This window comes from Petaurus breviceps, unplaced genomic scaffold (genome assembly GCF_028583685.1).
Source record: "Petaurus breviceps papuanus isolate PSGF00001 unplaced genomic scaffold, PetGlider_PUasm1.0 91041, whole genome shotgun sequence".
In the NCBI taxonomy this organism is placed as follows: domain Eukaryota; kingdom Metazoa; phylum Chordata; class Mammalia; order Diprotodontia; family Petauridae; genus Petaurus; species Petaurus breviceps.
In genome coordinates, this window is record NW_027187400.1 from 27,335,966 (window position 1) to 27,353,612 (window position 17,647).

General features: G+C 38.8%; 2 protein-coding genes and 1 long non-coding RNA gene across 10 annotated transcripts in view; 1 reads left to right on the forward strand and 2 right to left on the reverse strand.

Moving 5' to 3' along the window:
* VAMP3 (vesicle associated membrane protein 3) overlaps positions 1 to 17,647 on the reverse strand; it is a 166,872-nt gene that overhangs the window by 10,843 nt on the left and 138,382 nt on the right. The window contains exon 2 of the mRNA XM_069079400.1: positions 105 to 233. Coding sequence (XP_068935501.1) covers positions 105 to 106 — 2 coding nt within the window. The 5' untranslated portion in view covers positions 107 to 233. The remainder of the gene's footprint in view (positions 1 to 104; positions 234 to 17,647) is intronic.
* LOC138154520 (uncharacterized) overlaps positions 227 to 17,647 on the forward strand; it is a 23,581-nt gene continuing 6,160 nt past the window's right edge. Inside the window, exons 1-4 of one of the 3 annotated variants that reach the window (XR_011166631.1) lie at positions 227 to 698; positions 7,878 to 7,935; positions 10,499 to 10,706; positions 12,844 to 12,989. This is a non-coding gene — a long non-coding RNA (uncharacterized lncRNA). The remainder of the gene's footprint in view (positions 699 to 7,877; positions 7,936 to 10,498; positions 10,707 to 12,843; positions 12,990 to 17,647) is intronic. The other 2 variants (XR_011166630.1, XR_011166632.1) reach the window with 2 other exon arrangements.
* CAMTA1 (calmodulin binding transcription activator 1) overlaps positions 5,550 to 17,647 on the reverse strand; it is an 894,751-nt gene continuing 882,653 nt past the window's right edge. For 4 of the 6 annotated variants that reach the window (XM_069079391.1, XM_069079389.1, XM_069079394.1 and 1 more), the window contains one exon: positions 5,550 to 7,133. In XM_069079391.1, the coding sequence (XP_068935492.1) occupies positions 7,064 to 7,133 (70 nt within the window). In that variant the 3' untranslated portion in view covers positions 5,550 to 7,063. Of the gene's footprint in view, positions 7,134 to 15,689; positions 15,721 to 17,647 lie in introns of all 6 variants that reach the window. The other 2 variants (XM_069079392.1, XM_069079390.1) reach the window with 1 other exon arrangement.

Here is a 17,647-nt window from a genome sequence, read left to right on the forward strand (position 1 = left end):
GGGACACGCCCCGCCGCGGGGCGGGGACCGGGCCCGGCCGCAGACGCGGAGCTTCGCCACACCCCACCCGACCCTCGGCTCCATCCGGCCCCACGGTCACTCACATCTCGGCGGCTGGTCCCGGCGTCGGGAGAGGAATCGCTTAGGCGGGCTCGGCGGGTCCTCGGGGTGCGGAGGGCGGAGGGAGGAGCGGCTCACAAGCCCCCAAATTCCGTCTGCCTGCTTCTCTGACTGACTGGCAAGGAGGGGCGCGGCTGGTTACGCACGGGCGGGGGGGCGGAGCCTGGAGGCGAGGCCTACGTACGCACGCACGCCGCCCGTTCGTACGCCTGCACGGGAGAGGAAGCAGGATTGGCCGCACGCGCGCGCGCGCGCACACAACTCTCCCTGAGGAAGTCGGGAAGGGCGGAGCCTGGGGCGCGCGCACGCGCGCTTGTGCACCCAGACTAACGGACCCAACGGCCTCAACTGGTACTGCAGCCGCTCGAGGAGCTGTGACTGACAGAGAAGCGGGAGAGGGGTGACGACCGCTGTCTGTACCCACCCTCCCGCTCCCCTCAGTCTGCCCCGCGGAGAACTCTCTCTCTGGGCTTTCTTTTTTCCCCTCCTCGGGTTGAGTTTCTTTGGACACTTGTAGGAAGCCGAAGGGATGGGCGTGCCCGGCCCTGGGCCCAGCGGGGGGAAAGGAAGTGGCCCGGGTAAGTGAGGGTGGGGGCGGTGCCCTAGTCGACCTCCCCGCGCCTCTGCGCTGACCCTTGTGTCCCTAGGTGTGAGGGGCAGGGAGGAAAGAAGCAGGTACAGCCGCGGGGCGTGTGCGCGCATGCGCACCGCCCTCCCTCTTAGGCCGTTCCGAGGATGCTCTCAGCTGCCCCCGTTCTGTCCTGTGCGTAACTCTACAGGGGTCCTTATCCCAGCAAGCTGGACAGCGCAGACCTCCATTAAAACTGGGTGAAAGACAGGAGGTATTTATCGAAGCTACAAGTGCTACTGATGGATAAAATGAGTTTGGCAGCCCCCCTCCAAATATATTAACCTTATTAGAATGTGAGCTTCCTGGGAGCAGGCACAGGCCGCTTTTTCAGAGCACAGAACGTGCTCAATAAGTGCCCCCCCTCCCCCGTAATTCCTGAACAAATGCACAAATTGGAGCTGAGATTAAGTTTTTAATATATGCCTTTCTGTTGAATCATAAATAAAAGTACAAGTTGGAGTTGCGCTTCACTCATCAATCAAAACTTAAGTCGCACAAGATGGTGGGTTTTTGGCTAAAAGATTTGGGATGGGGCCCTGGCTCTCTCAGTTACTCCTTTGGCAAGCAATATTTCCCATCTGAATCTGAATTTTCTCATAAAAAGGAGTCTAGGGGTCTAGAACCTACAGGCTCTCCTGAGGCTCTTCAGCCCAGAATAGGTTTTATATTTTTAAATAAAAGTTTTGCTGTATTTAAAAATGTAGAAACCATTCTTAGCTCCATTGACAGGTGGAATTTGGCCCTCTGGCCATAGTTTACTGACTTTTTGCCCTAGATGATTTCTTAAAGCTCAGAATGCTGAGTTCTTTGGCTCAGTTAACAGGTTGCAAAAGTTGCTCAGCCTTGATCTTGCCCATGGCCAGGACATGCATGCTGGGCTGATCACTGGAGCATCTTGGCCAGCCTATGGGAGGAAGAATAGAGATACAAGAGATGCACTCAGAGAATACAGAGCAATTAGAGACCTGACTGACAGCTTTGCAGCTTCAGTAAGAAAACAAGTGTGAGGCTGGGGTCCTGAAATAATCAGATTGATTCAGTATCTTTTAATTGATCTTATTTTATGGTTAATTGATTTTGTAACTACCTAAATTGTAGTTCTTGTCTCTGAACTTAGTTCAGAAATTCAGCCGTCCTGCAATGAATCAAGTTTTAAAATCCAGTTCTCTTGCTAGTCACTGTTCTATTCTTGCCTCAAAGAAATCTGCTTTCCTTGGGGGATACAGGTGGACACTACTAGTATTTTTACATCATCAAGCTATCCTTCAAGGATGTCTGGTTTCTCATCCAAAGAAGTCTGGTCCACTCTTTCTTAATCTTGCAGGTAGACTCAACCACAATGAACATTCCTTAGTCACAGGAGGGGAAAGACAGGGTTGTTGCTAGCCCCCATCCCTAATTTCCAACCATTCATATTGTCCCTCATGCCTCAGCTCTGTAACCATATTGATTTCTCCATTCATGATGCTGAGCTCTTATAACCAATCATAATTTGTTTTCCACCAATGAAGTCTGTTCCTTGCTCTGTACTCCCCCAGAAACTATAAAAGAGAACTGTCCTCCTGCATTTGGGGGGGGGGTGTCTTAGCTTTGCTGAGGAAGCTGAGATCCTGATTATTGGTAAATTCACACTTTACTAATAGATCATGCTCAGAAATGTGTGCCTCAGTTTACCTCATTTTGACTGTTAAAGGACTAGCCTCAAAAGCAAAAGGAAGAAAAGAAAATCAGCTTTGATTACTCTCTGAGCAAGTGTAGTCAAAGAAGGGTATGTTGGCAAGATGGGATCTGTAGTGGAACTTGAAGGATGGGTAGAATTTCGATAAGCAGAGGGGAGTAAAAGTATTTAGGACCTTTTGAGCAAAGGTAGAGAGGCAAGAACAATGGCCAAAGAATTGTGAAGACATTTGATAGGAACAGAGGATGCATGTGGGGGAAGTAGTTAATAAGACTGGATAGGGGAAATTTTTGGAGGGTCTCAAAGCTAAGCAGAATTTGGAGTTGAGTTGGCAATAGGGAACCAATATAGGTTTGTGAATAGGGGATTGACTTGATAAATGGCAGTTTTTAAGGAAGGTCTTTCACCAAGTCCTTGTGTCTTGGTTGTAAGTTCCTAAAGGCTGTATAAGAAAAACTTGGGTTTTGGGAGGACGTCTCAAACCAGAAAGGCTTTGAATAAGGGTGCCAGTTCTCAGGGTACCAGTCCTGCAAAGTTCAGAGAACCTTATTACCAGATTGATTAAAGATAGAGGTGTGCTGGAGCCTGGTTATGGAGCCAGTTGTTAAAATGTCAGTGTGAACATTTACACTTTAACTTGATTGTTGATTGCCTGGACTTAAAGTAATGAAGAAAATGTTGGTAATTCAGACTAAACTTAAAAGTATGTCAGGAGTACCGTTACCCTTGGGTCCCTCTCGCCCCCCAAAAAAACAAAACAACAAAGGGTTGTTAAACATTTAGTAGCACACACCGGAACTGGGTCAAATGATGGGGCTGGGCTAAATGACCTCCAAGGTTCCTTCCAGCATTAGGTCTATGATCCTATGAAGGGTGATAATTTTTTTTTGTCCATAACCACTCTTAGAAGCAGTAGAGTTGTGCTCTGCATTTGTGGAAGGGCTCTGTAAGATAGCAATGAAAGCCTAGGTTGGAGTAGAATGGATTTAAAGTGGGAAGAGGTTCTTGAGGGAGAGACCAGCTAGGATATTGTTGCAATAATCCATGTTGGAAAGGTGAAAAGGGCCTTGGCTAGGATGCTGGTAGTGGGAATGGAGGGGAGCCCTGTAGAACTTTAAACAGCACTGGTGACTCAGAAAGCTTCATAGTTATATGTTTTTCATTCAGTCTGGTATTTTAAATGCAAATATTTTTAAATGATTTCTCTCTAATTTAACCTCTTTAAGTAACTTTATATTTTTGCAAATTGAGTAGAACTTTGCTGAGATGTGCTTTGGAAGACCTGTGTGAATCATGTTCATTAAAGACAGATTCTGGACCCAAACTTTGTTTTGTTGAAATGGATACGCTTGAAACGACATGAAATTAAGCAAAATGTACCCTGGTTTTAAATGACCGAGAAATTTAAATTAAGAACAAAACACAGCCACACTTAGTATGGGGAAATTTTCTTCATTTTTAATTTACAGCAGAAAGAATATAAAGCATTCAGAAAACATTTTCCATATTTTAAGGGCAATTCAAAACATTTTGCATGGTTCCAGCAGCTGAGTTCTTCAACAGATCCATTGATTCAGTGATGCTTTACATGCACAATTACAAAAATAAAACTTACAAAAAGGAGACATCTAGACTAGTTTTACATGCAAGTCTTGGGGACCCCCCGTTGGGCGCCAACTACTGTGTGGAACTGCCATAAGCGACCGTGCAACCATAGAGGGGGTTCATGTTATAGTCTTTATTTCGTTCACACAGTACAGCTGATTTCAAATGTGTAATAATAGCAATTAAATTTTCAGGAGACAGAATAATATTAGCTATTAATTTTTATAATGAAATCCTACTCCTGGCACTTGGGAATTCAGATTATCCAAGAAAGCTGCGCTTACCTATCATCTTATACTCAAAACTATGATCCACAACCAAGAAAAGGGCGATCAGAAATGCATTATTTCAGTGGAAGTGCATTTTTAACTAACTCAGTGGTCCATGGGGGGTTATTCAGTAGGCATTAAACCTACTTTCTCCTCCCTCCATAAAGGCCATCCGAGTTGGAAGAGTAACATTAAGTATTTCTATATCTTACTGAGTCTTATATCTTGCCCATCTAATAAATGTATGTGAAACTTGTAGAAATGTGAGGGTTAAAACAAATCCACTGAGGTCATTACTCTTGTTAAAAAGATCCATTCTTTTCATTATAACAAATGGAATAAACATGTCTAAATTCAGTTTTAATACAGGACATTTCAAAAGAGCTGGCCTTCACATTCTATTCCCATTTGTGTGTGCAATTATGTATATGTGTGTATGAGTGTATAATACTCAGTGTTCTCCTACAGGCCCAATTTTGTAAAATAATAGATATTTTGGGACTGCAACAGCTGCAGCATGAGCCACACACTTAAAAAAAATTGAGTTAGGTCAGTTTACAAATGTACAGGTGGCTGTTGTTGTGGGACTGTCACTGTTGTCAGAGCTGATCACGAGCAGTAAGACATATACTGTACAGTAATTCAAGGTTGGCAGTGAAAGGAAGTAATTAAAAAACAAGTACAATTATAGAAAAGGCACCAAGAGCACTGACCCCAGTTTTTACCCCAATCCTTTTGTATATACCTTCCTTCCAAAGACACCAGTTTAAAAGCTTCTTATTTGTGAATATTTTTAGGCTTCACAACAAGCCTTGCATTTTAACATACAGTTGATGGCCAAAATCAAGTAAGAACAAAACTAATTGTCATAAACTTTACACCAACTGATCTTCAGACTTAACTTGGAAATTTTAAACTGGTATCAGCATATACTAACTTACCCTCTCTTAATTTAACATTAGTAGTTTCTATTTTTTTTAAAGTATCTGATTTCTTTGGCTCCTCATTATGTGGAAATAGTAATATACCATGACACCCCTACAAGACCAGTTTGCATCATTTTAATTTTTAGTTTTTAATTTTTTTGTGCAATTTTTATTACATTTTCTGACTTCCAGCAGGAGATATGAAAATGTGAAACATATTTTTCTACTTTCAGACTATTTCTTTTTTTTTTTTTTTCAGTTTATGTTCATTCTAAGTGTTCTTTATTGGAGTGAGTGGATGGTGTTAAGCTATATACTGGTTTTTCTTATGATTATCTGCTTTGCAAAATTAACTTAATTTTCTTAAGCAATATTAGCATTCACATTACTTGGCACCATTGGCAAAAAAAGATAAAATAAAATTAAATAAACTCCTGGTAGCCAAAATTAAATGTAAACATATCCTTTTTTTTTTTTTTTTAGTAATGTTACTCTGCCTTTTTTCCTAAGTCTAAATACAGTAGCTCTTTTTTTTTGCAGTTTAGTCATGCTTTAGCAAAATGTTCTTCTAAAGAACATTTAAAATAAAGTACTCTTATAGTGAAATAAAGTTTTTGTTTCATTTTACAGACCATAGCCACTAATGCTTTGCTTTTTTTCATTTCTTTTTTTTCTTGAATTCATGCACATATCTCTTTGTTTTAATATATACAATATGTACAAACAATACATCCACACTTTTCTCGCTCATTCAGACAAAACTATACAAATAATAATTTTATCTTGCCATGTTATTGACCCTTTGTGAATAAAATATTTAGTAATTAATCAATATAATCCCTTTCAAATAGTATTTCTCATTTTCCATTTCTACCTTCTATATATATACAGAAACTGCTCAGTTTTGATGAAATATCGCCAAAATATGGAATTTACTGGCCAGAACGCAGCACCACACTGATCTCTTAAGTGGCATAATGTCCAGGCAATGTTTATGGATTCTTAGAATGACTAAGAATTTCCAAGGTTACTAAAAAAAAAAAGCTACATGCTTTACTAATTATTCTACATAACTTTCATCTCCCATGAAAGTAAGGCAAAAAATAAAGTGCTGGACATGAGAAAAAGGACGTGATGACTGATATATTTTGCAGGTTTAGGAAAAAACCACACACACAAAAGAAACTTTCAGACTTTCCTTAAGCTGTACTTCCTTATTTCCCATGCATTACCCGTTTGCTTCACACATCCACCCCTCTGCAAATTTCCACAAGACATTAAAAACCTGCAGATTTAAAAAGTTGCATTAAGTGTGCTGTAGAGAGATAAAATAAAAAAATAGAAGAGCAAAGGAAATGAGAACACACGGACCCAATAAAGATTTATACGATCTAAGCCCTCCACCGAGAATCCCAAAGATTCAGCTTCTTGGAAATGATTGACAGGTGCAGGAATAGCATTTTCTCTGTTGCTCGTGCATTCCCACCTTTTCTTAACTATATTTTTGGTATAATATTTGTCCAGTTCCACACGATGTTTGAATACAGCCCTAGATGAGGATAACCGTTTCTTTCTGAGAGAAGGAAGCCTCTCACAGATTCCTCCTGGTGTCTTGTTCTCCCATGATCCAACAGAAGATTGAGTTCCAAGATGTCTTGCTGAACAAATTAAAAGTTGTCCATGAAAGTGCAAATGCAATGACCAAAACATTACTGTTAAAATCCTGCAGCCGAGCTTCTGAAAACTGCAGTGGGTTTTGTTTGTTTTGTTTTGTTTTGTTGTTGTTGCATGTCTCTGCTAAAAACAGAAAATGAAAACAGTCTGAAAAGCAATGTCACATTGCTACGGGATGCTGCTGCTGCTGCGGGTCTTCAAGTTCCTTGGCCTTTTTCAATTCTTTCACTCTGAAAAAACAAGAGACTGCTTTGTAGTGTCGCCACTTCCAAAGGAAGACTCTCCTAACCATCCCTTCTACTATGAAGCACACCCCAAGGCATGGCAGAGAGTCAATGGCAAAAAAAGAAAAGAAAAGAAAAGAAAAAGCGTTTGTTAGAGACTTGGGAGACGCAGGGGACCTCTGAACTGCTAGAAAATAAGAAAAAGACACAGAGAAGGAAGAAATGTTTTACAGGCTAATTAATTATTCTGTGGTTATGAATACTCTTCCTTTCATTAAGTGCTGCATTGATTTCACAGTCTAGGAACACAACCAAACCAGATTCCATTATTCTATTACATCAGATAGGAGGGTAATGTTTTGAAACTAGAAAAACAGAACCAGCAGCTCATCCAACTGGTTTGGTTGACTAACATCTATGCCTCAAAATCCCATTGTCCTACATAGTTACCTAAGTTGGGGAATTGAACAGACACAATTTATTCAGCTTTTGTGTACATAGATACTGAACTAATCTTCACTGATGGAATTTTTCTGATTTTGTTAAAATCTTGAACCTGGTCACATCATTGCATAATCTTGTTTTTGGTGTTTATTATAGATAGCACAGTGTCTTGCATATATCAGGGCTTTAATAAATTTAATGGAATTGAATTTATGTTTTGATTTAAGTGTTTATAACCTTAAATGCTATTTTACCTCTAACAGATGGATTCTCAAAGTTCTCACAAAAACAACTATTTTTTTTCAGATGAAATATTTTAAATACATGTTACTGAAAGACATTGAATAGTGAATCTTTTTTAAAGGTAAAGATTCCTTTTGAAATTTGCATTGTTAACCCCTAATTTATTATTTTGCAGTTTTACCTCTCTGGACCTCAAATTTCCTCATCTATAAAATGGGGCTGGATCAGATGGTTTCTAAGGCCCTTTCTAGCGCTAATCTTTGATTCTAAATTCGGATTTTTGTGATATGGTTTTCTTGAAGTGGGGACATACCTATATGTTACAAAAGGAAAAACTGAGATTTTGCTAATTGGCAGGAACTTTCCTTTTCCTTGATTTATTAACCTTTATTATTCTATTGTTTCTCATACTTAAAAGATAACTTAGTCGTTTCTCCCAAAGCTTACAGATAGGTAACAACAAATAGTAAAGAACAGTAGCAGAGTAATTGTCTTCAAGCAACAAATGTTTCTTAAAAGTATGTTAACTGAATTTTGAATTTTAGAAATAGAGTAATTTAAAATACACAGGGAAGCTCACCATTTAAAAATTCTATTATTAACCCTTTACAATCATGTAATTTGCTAGTTTTATAAATCTTTTTTTTACCACTAAGTTTGCTTAGAGAACAACTGTATAGAGATCACTTATCAGAAATATACTAGGATTTTAAAGTAATGTTTTATATTTGTTTCTTTTTTTTTTTTTGGCTTTTTGGAGGGCAATTGGGGTTAAGTAACTTGCCCAAAGTCACATGGTTAGTAATTGTGTCAAGTGTCTGAGGCCACATTTGAACTCAGGTCCTCCTCACTCCAGGGCTGGTGCTGTATTCACTGCACCACCTAGCTGCCCCTTATATTTGTTTCTTTATAACTTAAATGGCATAGAAGTAGTTCTTTCAGACCTGTGGTTAATCAAAGAAGAGGGGAAAGAAGGGTAGAAAAGAAAGAAAATGCTAGTAATACGATCCTGTAATCTGCAATGGGACTGTGTGTGTGGTTCTATTTGAATGCCAGGTTTTTCCCAAGAGAAAATACTATTTAGAAACACATATCTAAATCTGTTAAAATCCTGCTCCTAGTATAGGCTCTTAAAAGGGTATCTATCAGCAGAGCACCAAAACTGACAGGTGCCACTAAACTAGAAAGGCGTTGAATAATAGCAGACTGATCATGTCTCATTAGTTGACCAGTTTAGCTAAGGTTGTAGAAGTTCATGACTCCAGATGCTTGTCACCCTAAGACCTTCCAGTAAAAGATGTAGCTGGACTGCATCAGTGGACAAAGTATCCACATTGATAAGATTGTAGATCCATAAGCATAGTTAAATCAGTAACTAGAAGATTTGTATTTGCTTAGTATGAGAGCACACTACAGATCCTGCTCAAATTTTGAAACAGGTGATTACTAAATTCTTCATAAATCATAGGATATTTAATTCAGTTTGTGGCTTGTTATTTCACATTTGTATAACTCTTAAAGCTGTACAGAATTCTTTATTTGTAACAGCCCTGGGAGGTAGTACATATTTTGATTCCATTATTACAGATGAAGAAACCAAGGCTTGGGGAGGATAACTTGCTCAAAGTCACACATTGAATAAATGTCACAGCCAGAATTCAAACCCAGGTCTCCTGGTTCCAAGTGCAGTGGCATTTCCACCATGCCACACTCCTTTCCCAATGGAGGGGCAGATGGCATAGGGAACTACAAAGAAAAAACATAAACATTTACAACAAGGCCATGATATTTTGGCTTCCCTCACAGACCTCTAAAGTGGCCATGTGGGAATCTTCTCTAGGTGACTTTGGAAGGTGGATTGTTAGGTGTTGTAGAATGGAAAAATAGGGTAAATTGGTCTTTTTCTATCCCATGTATATATCTATACACACACACATTTTTGCTTTTTGGAGGGGGGAAAGCAGGGCAATTGGGGCTAAGTGACTTGCCCAAGGTTACGCGGCTAGTAAGTATTATGTATCTGAGGCCATATTTGAACTCAGGTCCTCCTGACTCCAGGGCCAGTGCTCTATTCATTGTGCCACCTAGCTGCCCCCCTCCCCCCATATTTTTTTCTAAAATATTTTGAGTTATAGTTCTAAGAGTAACTGAGAGTAGCTTTTATGAATTATCTTTAAAAACTGTTCAAACTCATTCTTAAAGTAGTTTTGGACATTTGATCCTTGGCCTGCACTAAATTCCAGGGAAGAGATATCCTGGATGTAAGTGAAGCTAACACAGGTTTCAAGGGAGTTTTGGGAAACTATCTTAACATAGGGTATTGACTATTAATTTACTGAACTCTCCTTGGATTTCCAGTAGGCATTTATAACTCAAAGTGCATTTTCTTAAAGAGCTCACTAGACAGGAGCTTAATTTTGGTATAAGTTTTTACACACTGCTGTTTTTGCTTTTCTCTAATGATGTACCCATATGACACCAAAACAGCCAGCCAATTCAATGGTGGACACTTCAGTCAAAGTGTATCCAATAGACAAAAACAAAGTTTTGCCTAGATTTTCCTGTGTTGTAACTGATCATCTAAAGGTTCCAGCAGGGAATTATCACTACAAATAGTCTTGTTATGGGCCAGTGCCCACCATGAAAGACTTACTAACGAGCCAAATATTCCAATTCATTTACAGAAATAGAGCCCATTGTTATTGCTTTCACAACTGCATTCCAGCAGACATTGTCGAAACAGAACCAACAGTACTCCTGGGTCATGTGGCCTTCCTCAAGATCTTGAACATTATAAGAGAATAGTCTCTGTGGCAACATGGGTTACTTTTCTGAACTGTACTACTACTGGCAAACCGCAGGACAGCCGAACCAGGCAACAGCCTACCCTTGGTAAGCTTTTTGGCCCTTGTCCCGACGTGCCAGCTTTGAGTCGAGGTGCTGGCTTAGGATAGCAAGACTTTTGGAGCTGTAACCATTTTCTCAGACTTCCCAAGTGTTCTAAACTGAAAATGATAACGCAGTTGAGATTTTGTCACAGTCTCATCCGACAATGTTGCATCATAATGTACTGAGGTGATGTAGTAAGCAACAGCACCGAAAGCCAGCAAAAAGCCCACGTGGTGTTACTTCAGTCAGACGTCCAATGATACTTATGAACAAATGGAGAAGGCCTAGGTAAGAAACTTGGAGCAAACGATGGCTTCATGGTTTAAGCATAAGGCAAAGCTGCTTCATTATGTCTACTCAGTAATGCTCAGCCAGAGAAATGTTTAATGAGTCAGTGAGCTTCAGCAGATAGGTTCTCGCAATGCTGGACGTCAGTATGTGTAGGGCAGCCATACATGGCTTTCTAGTCAGTTACCTGTTGCTCTTAGAGCTGAAATGGCTTGTGGGAAATTTAGGAAAAGGGAGATCTTGCCATTTTCCAGAAATCTCATTTGGGTTGCAAAAAAAAGACAGAAAGGCCCAATAAGAATGACACCCCAGAGCATGCTGTCTGCAATTTAACACACACCTCTGTGTTCCAAAAATATTCAGTCCCTGCAAGAGGTAAGCGAAACAAAATTACTTTGGACCAAGATCTTAATTGCACCCATGATGACACATCCCACGTTCAGTCCTTGCTCTTTATTCAGTAAGTTGGGCCACTGAGAATCTTAATGTGCCTCTTGTTATATCCCAAATGTAACTATGGGAAGAATGGTGATATAACTGATATGTCAGCTTAGAATACTGTTTATTCATCTCATTATGTATTTTTACAGGTATTGTTGAAGAATTGTCACAGAGAGAAATGGATGCATAAGTTAGAGGATTAATCCGCTGGGTTTGGGGAATGACCTTGTGAGGATGTTTCAGATGGCTTCTCTGACTGGTTGAGTGTAGAAGTAAATACTTACCATAGTGGACGGCAGCATCTGGTACAGATAGATACATTTTCAGAACCAAGGTCAAACATAGGGAAAACTTTGGTGTTTTTAAAACCATGATCACAATGCATTTCAATTCACACCCACCCCTGCTGCAACCTGCTGTTGGTACTTGCTGCATATGGTCCTTTTGGACTTTTGGACCCACCTTTGTTGAAAATCCATCAGGAAAACTAGGCTAACAGTTCACAGGGTTGGTTCAAATTATCCTGTAATCCCTGCTGCTAAAATATTAAGGGAAGACAGGAATTGGTTTGGTAATTGCTTTTCTTTAAGATTGTTTCCCTATGAGTACTTCCTAATACCAGAGAAAGTTCTGAAGGCATATGTTTTGGAGGGAAAAGGAATAGGGAAATGATTTCTCTCTCTAGAAAAGGAGAGGTATTTTTCAGGCCAACTGCAGCCTCAATACGTTCAGGATAAAGATGGCTGTGTAATGTAGATTATTTACTCTTCTTTCCCCCACTAGAAGAGGGAATATTGTTTTTCCTTGCTACGGGTCTCTGAATTAATGACTATAAAAATTAGAATAAGGTGCTTGGACTCTAAATGGAAAGTGGTCTCACAGACATCTGTAATCTAACTCTTGCTCCAACCCTACACTTCCTGCTTAAAATAATTTACTGAATTTGGCATAATTTCTAAGAAGTTTTTTTTTAAACTAACAATAAAGTTCAATTCTTAATATATCTGTTTAGCCTCTATATCAGACATTAATAAAAAAATCTTTCCCTATTAGAAAATAATTTTGAGTCACTGGTTAATTAAGTTGGAAACTGAGCCACTGAAAGGGAAGGGCAAGACTAAAAATATTTGGTCGGTTTGTTTAACCTTCCCATCTGAGAACTAGAGACATAGGATGAAAATAGGATTCTTTTCTGGAGGTTCCATGCTTTTGAAGTTAGCCTTCTTGGAGTTTTTGTGGTGGCATTCTGATGATGATCAGGGACTATCTTTTATAGGCAGCGTCTGTCAACAGCACAATATGAAGTGGTCTATCAGTCAGACACCCTGACATTGCATTCTTTCATATTGTTTTTCAGTATATCAAAATTATATTTTTAAAAATAAGCAGATTTTACAAACTATATTTTCAGATGAAAACTCCAGAGATAGGAATCCTTCGTATATAATGCCCTGCCTCCAAATGTAGTTCTGACCTGGGAACTGTTAGCAAGACCATCTAGCCTGCTGTGATCAAGGAGAGAGGAGATCTCAGTGGTAACCAGTCCAAGCTCTGACTGTAAGTTATTCCTCAACTTACGTGCTTAGGCAAAGATGACTATTCTAGAAGGTATCTTAGTACTAAGATCTCCTCTACTCCTATCTCTTAAACTACCTAGGGGATTCCAAGTCATGATGCTATGAAACTCCAAATTACCATGCATGAGTGTTTCTGGAACTCACAACAGAATGCAGCAGGCACTAAAGAAACTAAGGAAGGCTCTTTCATTGATATTGGTAATCATATCTAGAATATTCATTCTTAAAGAGAGTTAACATACCAGAGACCAGCAAGCTTCAAAAATGCATAAGCAACCACCATATTAAGATGCTGACTCCTCACAGCAGGCTATTTTAATTGCATGTACCATGCAAGATACAAGTTCTTGTTGGTTTTAATTCAGTTGAATGCTGTAGCATGCACATGTTCTTTTGGAATCCTTTTAAATAATATCTGTGTATTTGTAGGATAGGACAACATGAGGGAGGGAGGAAGAAATATCACTTTCATTTTTCTTCTCTTTCTAACACTTAGTAAGTCAGCTTTCCTATACATAACCTGAAACATCCCAGTTCTAAACCAATCTAAAATTGTCAACATAAGAGTTAATTTGTATGATTATAAATATAAGTATAGTTCATGTTTCTAAAAACTAATTTCTCATATCTCAGTTATTCTAAATATCTGAGGATTTAAAACTTTTGGGTGTGAAGGGGGATGAAATAAATGCTTAACAGAACTCATCAGTTGTAAATTAGCTTCACAAAAGCTGTAGCATGGGACTTCATTTCTCAAGTAACCCCATTTACGTGATGACATCACTATTCCATTCCTAGAAACTAAAATTTGACATTAACATCAAATTAACATTACTTGGGCATTTATTTTTTTTATTTACCTGAAGTCCAGGTAAACATACTAGTAAAGACTTTGGATAAAGTTTTAGTTCCCTTGTAGCATCTCAGTATGATCATCTGAGTCTTAATAAGAATTTCATTAACTAAGGAATTAAAACTACAGATTTAAAAATCTAGGCCACATTTGAGTGTGATAGCACATAGCTGAAATCCCTGCACTGGGAGAAGCTGAGGCTGGTGGATGACGAATTCAGGAGTTCTGGTCTGCAGAGAGCTAAATGCCTAGCCAGTAGTATAGTGAGCCAGGCCCTGAGAGTGGAGAGCCCCCAGGTTGCCCAAGGATAGGGCACTGGCCCAGGTAGAAAAAAATGGTGCAGGTAAAAGCTTCTCTACCAATGAAAATGGGCTGTATACCTCCAGCCTGGGTGAGATAGATCTAGTCTCAAACTTTTTTTTTTAATTAGCAAATAAATAATGATAAACTTTCTTCACAGATATGAGCAATCTTGAGATTTCAAGTATCACTGCCCTTCCCCAGAACTATCATTAAGTTTATAAATGACTAGATGGCTTAATTTGAGAAAAGAGAATAATATAGGCACTTGATAGAATTCCACTTTGATATTTTAAAAATCCATTCATTTCTCTGTAGGTAATAGGCAAGAAAAATTTCATTAATCAAATTAATCATAGAAACCTGGCCCTAGGTCTGGAAGTGACCTCATAGGTGACCTACTCCAGCCCTCTTCCTTTATAGAATAGGTAACTCAGGCCCAGAGAGGAAAGATGACTTGTCCAAGGAGTAAAGCCAGTCTTCTAATAGGAAAGGAAATTCTCCACAGCTTAAAATGACTGTTTTTATTGAATGCTATTAAGTATTTAATAAAACTTAATCATACTGTATTCATTTCGCTTACTGATCACTCAAAAACTGCACTGCCATCCAGCATTTCAGGAACATTGGTGATAGTGACTTTAAAACAATTGCCCTCCTTTCTCTCTATAGCTGATCCTGTCTATTACATAGTTCATTAAAACCTATATTGATGCTTATTCTTCTTGGTGTAATGTAGGACATTTAATTATGTGAGGCATAATTATTCAACTTTTCTACATGTATAACATTCATATAATTCAGTTTTTTAATTTAAATGCTGGAGATTTAGTTTTTTTATGACTTTGTAACTATAATCCCAATTATTAGGAAGTTGGATTTGAAAGAGCAGCTAAGTGTGTATATTGTATAAGCTAGGTGTGTATATTGACTCACTTCAAATGACAGAGAAAGGAGACATTTAGGAAATGAAACCTGAGAAACCAGCTAATGGGGAGGACTTATTTTGGCCAGAATAATTCTGAATAATAAGTCAACAGAAAAATGATCTAATTGCCCCCAAGTAATTTCTTGTTTTAGAGCTTTCTATGAAATTACTAGATTACTAAATATATTCAGGTGGCAATTAAAGTTATTATAACAAAATATTACTCTTAGTGCTTTTTATTACTTTTCTTTTGTTTTAGTGCAGACCCATTCAAGTTCCAAACTTGTAACATCAGCCATTTTTATACTGAAGGTTCCTCCCACCACTTTCTAAGCATGCCCAGCGGTGGCTTCAGAAAGAAAGTCCTACATATATATTCATGCATTTATAATTATCTACTGCATGTGATTTTTTTTTCTGTTGTATAAAACAGCAGTGTTAGTAATTGCAGTAGGGTTAGTTTTTATTTGATCTCATTTCATATAATTAATTGATGTGAAACTTACTAGCATACCTAGGCTGCAGCCCCATGCAAGCAAGCAGAAAGCAAAGTATTTAAAATGGAAGAGAGAAACTGGCTAGCAGGCAGCTAAACTCACCCTTTTGTACAGCCTATGGTCCGCCAGAGGGCTTTAGATAGTAAAACAATACCAAACAGCTATTAGCATACAAATGTCATAACAGAAACCTTAGAAATAGCTTTAGTTAGACAAAAAGAAGACCAAGTGGCTTTGTTTTCTGGGGAGGAAAAAAAGGGAAGTGGTGGTAGGAATGAGAATGAGATGGAAATCTATCCTGAAAGTGCTTTTAAAAAAAAGTCTGGATGAACTATGTTTTGGACTTTATATTTTACTCAGTGTACATTAGGGTTAAAGCAAAATGGAGCTAACAGAATTTACTGGAAATAGGAAAGGACTACTACTTCTTAAATTAATGAAAGTATTTCAAGCCCTTCTGCCTTTTTCTTTTGTAGTGTCAGGTTGTTCTCTATCTTAGGAAGAATTTTTACCAATCATTGAGGAGTGATAAATACATCAATTTCTCTAAAATGTACGAAATGACCTTGTAACCAAGGGGGAACAAACATTTTAAATTAGACTTCGAATAATGAGTTTAGATAGATGTTGGAAATTTCTCCAGATTTCAAGTCACCATGAATGGGGCATGAGTATTGATTTTATATGTATTTCATGGATTGTTAAATCTGATTCCAAATTTTCTTGGCTCTAAATAGGTAATATCTGAACCATTTAAAGAGTGGCTCAAAATAAATTCCAGGAGTATCATTAAATATGGCAAACAGCAAAGGTTTTGGGATTATTGAAACTACTTCCTCTTGTCCTATTCTAAGCAGAGAATAGAAGTTTAGAACCTAGAGCAGGTTATATTTCCTTTCTCATGATAATTAGATTTCCTACAACATTATTACAAGTTAAGGTCTGAACACAAAGGAAATAAAAACACTATGGAACTCTTTCTCATTTGTATATAGAAAAGAACAGGGACTGAAGGACTGAATCTATGATTTCTTTGGTTTAAGCCTTAGAACTCCTGGCTGAGGAAATTCCTTCTGCCAATAAACATCAGCACCTTCTCTTCAGCTTACAGTTTTAGAGTTACCAGGGTGAGTGCTGAGAGGGTAAGTCACTTAGCATCACACCCAGTATGTGTCAGAGGTGGGATATATACCCAGCTCTTCCTAGATCTAAGACAGGCTCTCTAAAAGATCTAAGACAGGCTTTCTAAAAGAAAGATTATTCTAAAGGCAGAGAAAAAGAGAGAGAAAGAGAGAGGGGAGGACGAGGAGCCCATTCTTCCTACAACTTTGGATGTAGCTTTGACATTTTTAAAGCCACTTAAAGGTTCATAGGACCATAGAATGATTGATTAAAACTTGGAAGGGGACCTTACAGACCCTCAGATCCAGTCCCTTCATTTTACATATGAGGAAACTGAGACTGAGGAAGGTTAAGTGACTTGCCCAGGGTCACACAGCTATATTAAGTGACTGACTTAGGATTTCTACTCATATCTTCCTGAATCTAAGCCCAGAACTCTTATTCACTGTACGATTTAACTTGTGTTCTGACATCAGAGTCATTCAACTTACCAAAGCCCAGGTAGAGGGGGTAGGTTTTGTAGAATGGAACCTGAATGAGGGACATGATTAAATCTTGATTTGTGATCTTTAAAGAAGGATCAACCATGCCGATTTTTAAGAGATAAAGTTGGATTAAATGAAGGGAAAGAGCAAATTTAGAACATGAAAATTCTGATTGTTGTGTTAAGGTTATTTTTTAAAAATTACATCTGTCTTGGATATTTACTAGTCACACGTGAGAAGGGAGCATATAATTCTAAGATGCTTAACGCCTGTGGATTCCTTCCCCCCCCCCCCCCCCCCCCCCCCCCCCCCCCCCCCCCTCGCGCCGAAGAAGAGAACAGGGGGGGGGGGAGAGGGGGGGGGCAACCGGGGAAAGAAGGCAGCGCACACGTAAAAAAAACAAAAAACAAAAAAATCTTAATGGTGAGCTGATAATAATTACATATACATAGA